The 5,022-nt window shown below is 45.6% G+C and overlaps 1 protein-coding gene across 1 annotated transcript in view; it reads right to left on the bottom strand.

Annotated features, from left to right (window-relative positions):
• The window catches only part of LOC135810286 (fibroblast growth factor receptor 2-like), a 6,964-nt gene extending 2,006 nt beyond the window's left edge, over positions 1-4,958 (bottom strand). Inside the window, exons 1-7 of the mRNA XM_065323767.1 lie at positions 4,819-4,958; positions 3,834-3,947; positions 3,040-3,215; positions 1,747-1,881; positions 1,299-1,369; positions 929-969; positions 205-301 (exon numbers count right to left, since the gene is read on the bottom strand). Coding sequence (XP_065179839.1) covers positions 205-301; positions 929-969; positions 1,299-1,369; positions 1,747-1,881; positions 3,040-3,215; positions 3,834-3,947; positions 4,819-4,864 — 680 coding nt within the window. The 5' untranslated portion in view covers positions 4,865-4,958. The remainder of the gene's footprint in view (positions 1-204; positions 302-928; positions 970-1,298; positions 1,370-1,746; positions 1,882-3,039; positions 3,216-3,833; positions 3,948-4,818) is intronic.
• Between the last annotated feature and the right edge of the window lie 64 nt (positions 4,959-5,022).

Below are 5,022 nucleotides of genomic sequence, written 5' to 3' on the forward strand. Positions count from 1 at the left end.
GAATTTGAAGTTTATTGCATTCCCATTGAAATACTCGGTACCATGCGTTTTAGTCAAAATTAGAAGGGTGATTTTTCATATTGGCGTTCCGACAAACGGCGAATTTTCGAACGGATGTCGGATAATTTGGACAATTTGGCAGCACTGCTGATGAGGCATATACATGTAGAGAATTATATTTGATCGCAAAATGCAACTGCTTACAGTTCATCGGGGCATGACTGCGGACGGTGTAGTCGTTTTCCCTGGTCGAACGATGTCAGAAGCATGAACACTGGTATATTGCTGTAGGGCATCTCACCTAGCAGGACACATCCACATACACCCATATCCACACACACCCATATCCACATACACCCATATCCACATACACCCATATCCACACACGATATCCACACACGTCATATCCACATACACCCATATCCACACATGCCCACACACATCCACACACATCCACATGAACACACCTTGACCTTTGACGCCCATCGCCGGAGGCGATGATAGCAATGCTACGGCAGAAGCCATAGCAACTTGTGCTGGGATTACACCATTCAACAGCTTGCAAGGCTGAAGAATTGACCGTCACTATTCAGCCTGGTCTACACCATACAGCTATTTGGAGTGACATTTTCTGGCCAGTGAATCCCTATTTTTGGTCTTTTTCATTTTTTTTTCCCCCGCACACACATCACACCACATACTCCGGCATGCACTGGCTGTTGGTAACCACTTTTTTCATGAACACACACATCCACATGAACACACGCGCACACACACACACACACACATGATAGAGATAGTGAGACAGAGAGAAAGAGAGAGACCGAGTGGGAGAGAGAGGTAGAACTGCAGAGTTAATAAACTAGGATGAAGACAGACACACCGCAGCCAGAAAACTACTCAGCAACACGAACAAGTTGTTCCTTACCACTGGTCAACACCTCCCAGAGCAGAACTCCAAAGGCCCAGCTGTGAATAATATAACATACAGCCAAGCCAGAACAGGAATTTCTACAGTGCTGCTCAATAAAATCAAACGCAAACTTGACTCGCGTGACTGGATTTCATAGGGCATCGCTGTACATCATGCAATCCCACAAGTGTGAATAAGAGTAGAATAAATTGAAACATGTTCTCGTTATCTATCAATCAACAGCAGTCAAATGAGGGCACCTGTTCTAAAGTGCTCACCAAAAAAACAAAAAATGCACGTAGCCCTGTATTCAATCAGTGTGAGTGAAATCTATGCTAAACGCCAGCGTGGCATATAGCAAGTAAAACACATGCTTTCAACTCACACATCGCTCTTGCTACTGAACACTCCATCCTTGATGCATTCTGGTGCCATCCACTTCAACGGTAATGCTCTCTACAAACACCCATACACGCATAATATACACACACGTATGAGCACACGCACACACACACACACACACACATTCACATGTACACACACACACACACACACATATGTGATCACACACATGTGCACGTGCATGCGTGCGCACCCCCCAACACAACCTCCCCCCCCCCCCCCCACACACACACACTAGTCGAGTAGTGGTCCGAAGTTGCATGTAACCAACTTGCACGTTACAGCTGGCAATGAAGATAACCTCCAAGAAACACATAACAGAACAATTACACCTGCTCGTTGGACAGACAGCATACTAACTGTTATTCAAAGTGTGGCTTCTAGTCGTGGAGAAGTGATTCAATTTTCAAACAACCAGTAATGGTGCTTACAGGGGTTTTGGAGTGGTACATTTGATCATCAAACAGTTTCCGGGACAGACCAAGGTCCGATATCTTTGCTTCAAGAAACTCCTCGGAGAGCTCTCGGATGAGGATGTTCCGCGCTGCCAAGTCTCTATGGACAATCTAGAAACGCATCAAAACACCAGCACAGACGCATCAAAACACTAAAATACTCACGTGCATACACACACACACATGTTATGGGAACTGCAGCTCTCGTAATGGGAGAGAAACAGCCTGATTGATGGAGACAGAGGGACAGCGACAGACAGAGGGACAGACAGAGAGACAGAGGCAGAGAGAGAGAGAGAGAGAGCATGAGGCCGTAGCATGGGTCTTTGCTGTTCAGGTAACGTTCTCGTAGTGGTGCGAGATCAAGCGGCCTCACCCGCTCACTGTCGCCTACCCCTCCTGACAACACCTGGTATTAGGCGTCGAAGCTTCATACACATGTTCTCCACCTAAGACCAGTCGGTGTGTACGGCAATACAGTCGCTCACACGGGATCACTACATCATGTGACGTTTGTGCGAAGAGCTGGAAAGCCCACTAAAATGCATTTCATTACTTTTCGGATAATGGCCAAAAGGATTCACTTTTTGTGCAGTTTGTATCGTAATCCATTTTTGGGTTCCAGTTTTGAAATGGTTCTATTCCGATTGTCAGATAAGTGCTAAATTTGAGAAAATCAGATTTTCAGCCCAGTGTAATCAAAAGGTCTACGGGCACCACCAGGCAAAATTTAACATCCACAGTATGACTAGAACCATAACGCTGATCAGTGCCATGTGAATGTTTGAGTTGTTGAGGAAGCTCTGAATAAAGTGAATAGTTGCCAAATGACATTTACACACAACCTGAGGAAAGTAGGTAGTTGCATATCAATCAACAAACATCTGGGTTGGAGGTTTGACCATCAGGCGCGTGCTCGGCGATGGGCACGGGGGGCACGTGCACCCCCAAAAATTTTCAATCTGGGTAATTGCAATTGTAATGTATGCAAATATGCTCTAAAATTCAAGAAAGGTTGCAAACAAATTGCAGAAAATTGCCGGGGGCCGGGGGGGGGATCCCCTCGGCTCCCGTGCACCCCCCTAGTTGGGGGGCCGAGCACGCCCCTGACCATGCAAGCAACATAGCTTCTTAATATACAGGTCTTGCCTCGTTATAACGAGACCGGTTTGTACATGTACATAAACCCCGTTAGTAAAATAGAAATCTGAAATCCCCTGGCAAAACACGTGGTCTATACCACTGTTTACAGGTCCGGATAGAACATACCTGCTTTTCCGCCAGGAACTCCATGCCTTTGGCCACCTGAAGACTAACATCGGTGATCTTCGAGAGCGGTAGAATAGTTTCGACGTTCTTCAACACCACCACGGTGGACTTGAGTCGACGGAGGTACGAGTGGAGATCTCCACCACACATGTACTCCATGATTATACACGGACTGCCTGCAGACACAGATGTAAGCAACAGCACAGTCCACGTATAGTCAGTGAGTGCGTTCGATTTTTCCCAAGAATCGATTCGAATCCATTCATCAATAGCCCCTGACTATTCTCATCACCTGATGTGAATAGGATAAATCGATTACGAACCGATTCCAGGGCTCCTTTCGAACGACGTGATTCCATTCATGAATCGATTCATGGCAGTACACGAACGCACCCGTCCACATACATTCAGTAAACACTCTTATCTCGGTTATCCGGACCCCGAAGTTACGGGTACTTCGGTCTACCGGACACCCTTTGGGCGAATTCCAGTGGAAATATTACTACTCTTTTTGTCACTTTTTGTGTAAATACTGATGTCATATTAAATTATGCCATAATATCCATGGCCTTTCCCGATCAAAATGCACGTGATTCGGAGTTACGGACATTTCAATGTTACGGGCAGTGCCCAGTCCCGGACCGCCCGGATAGACGAGGTATGAGTCTAAGGCAATAGGCAATCGGTTCAGCCTGTCACCCTGGAGACTCACAACACCAGTTACCAATGAATGGAAAGCTGCTTTGTTCCACGCAGGCCTCGCAGGTGTGAAACCCCATCACCCAGAGCCTTACCTAGAAGTAGACCACCAAACAGAGTAGCGACTACATTGGGATGGTGTTCAAGGCTTTCCATGAGGATCAACTCAGCATAGAGTCCTTCCATGGCTGTTTGACTTTCTGTGGAAGCTGAAGACACAACATGCAGTTGAAGAAGAAAGAAGTAAGAAGAGAAGACACATAGCATCAATCTAAGCAAGGCTCATATGTGAATACCGTACTTGGCACGATAAGTGACCATTGGGCACTATGTTTTCAATGCCCATCACAGATGGGGCACTATTCAGGAGAGGGCACTATTCAAGAGAGGGCACTATTTTTCAATGCTGGCACTTTTCATCGTCCAGCATTTAAAACAAAAAGAAGCCAACTGTGAACTATCACGACTCAACAGAAACAGCAACAAGAACTACGATTTTGATCCTTAAACCACCAGTGCAATGAGATGGACAAGAACAGTGCTCGGCCAAAGAACACCAAACCTGCATATGCGCTCGGTTACAAGCCAGGGAGGCACTATTAAAAAAGGGATATATTTTTTCACTGGCTCTTAGAGACTGGGCCACTACTCGAGATAGAGCACTATTCAAGAGAGAGAGAGTTCTTATCGCGCGAGTACGAGGTCCTTCTGTATTATTATTTCTCGTTCAAACTGAATTAAAACGTTTCTTCAGAATTCCCAAACTCCATTGCAGCGTATTTCTTGCACTTGAAAAAAAATGTTTCAAGTGCAAACTGAATCACTTCTATAATAGATAGTTCTACTTCGAAGCATACCAGATGAAAGGCCGTAGATCTCAAAACCAAAATTGCAAACCCAGATACATCACAACAGATGTAAAACTTTGCTTGGTAAACCGGTGCTAGGAATTCCACTTCTGTCACCCGCAGTTGTCAATTCGGATATTGAAGATCCTTCAAATCAAAATTTGGATACTCTACTGTAATTACAGAAATTTTCGGGGCTCAAAATTGTGGGTGTGGTGCGCCTACCACTCACCCTTAATCTTCTTAACGGCCACAACTTGGGATTCACGATTCTCCATTCCTGGTATGTTGGCATTCTTCGTGATAGTGGCCTTGTAGACGACACCATACCGACCTCCACCAACCCTCTCACCAATGTCCAATATGGACGGAGAGATGATCTGTAGGTGCAGTGAGAACAAACAGCCAAAGAGAGAGAGAGAGAGAGAGAGAGAGA

Source organism: Sycon ciliatum, chromosome 2 (assembly GCF_964019385.1).
Source record: "Sycon ciliatum chromosome 2, ocSycCili1.1, whole genome shotgun sequence".
NCBI lineage: Eukaryota > Metazoa > Porifera > Calcarea > Leucosolenida > Sycettidae > Sycon > Sycon ciliatum.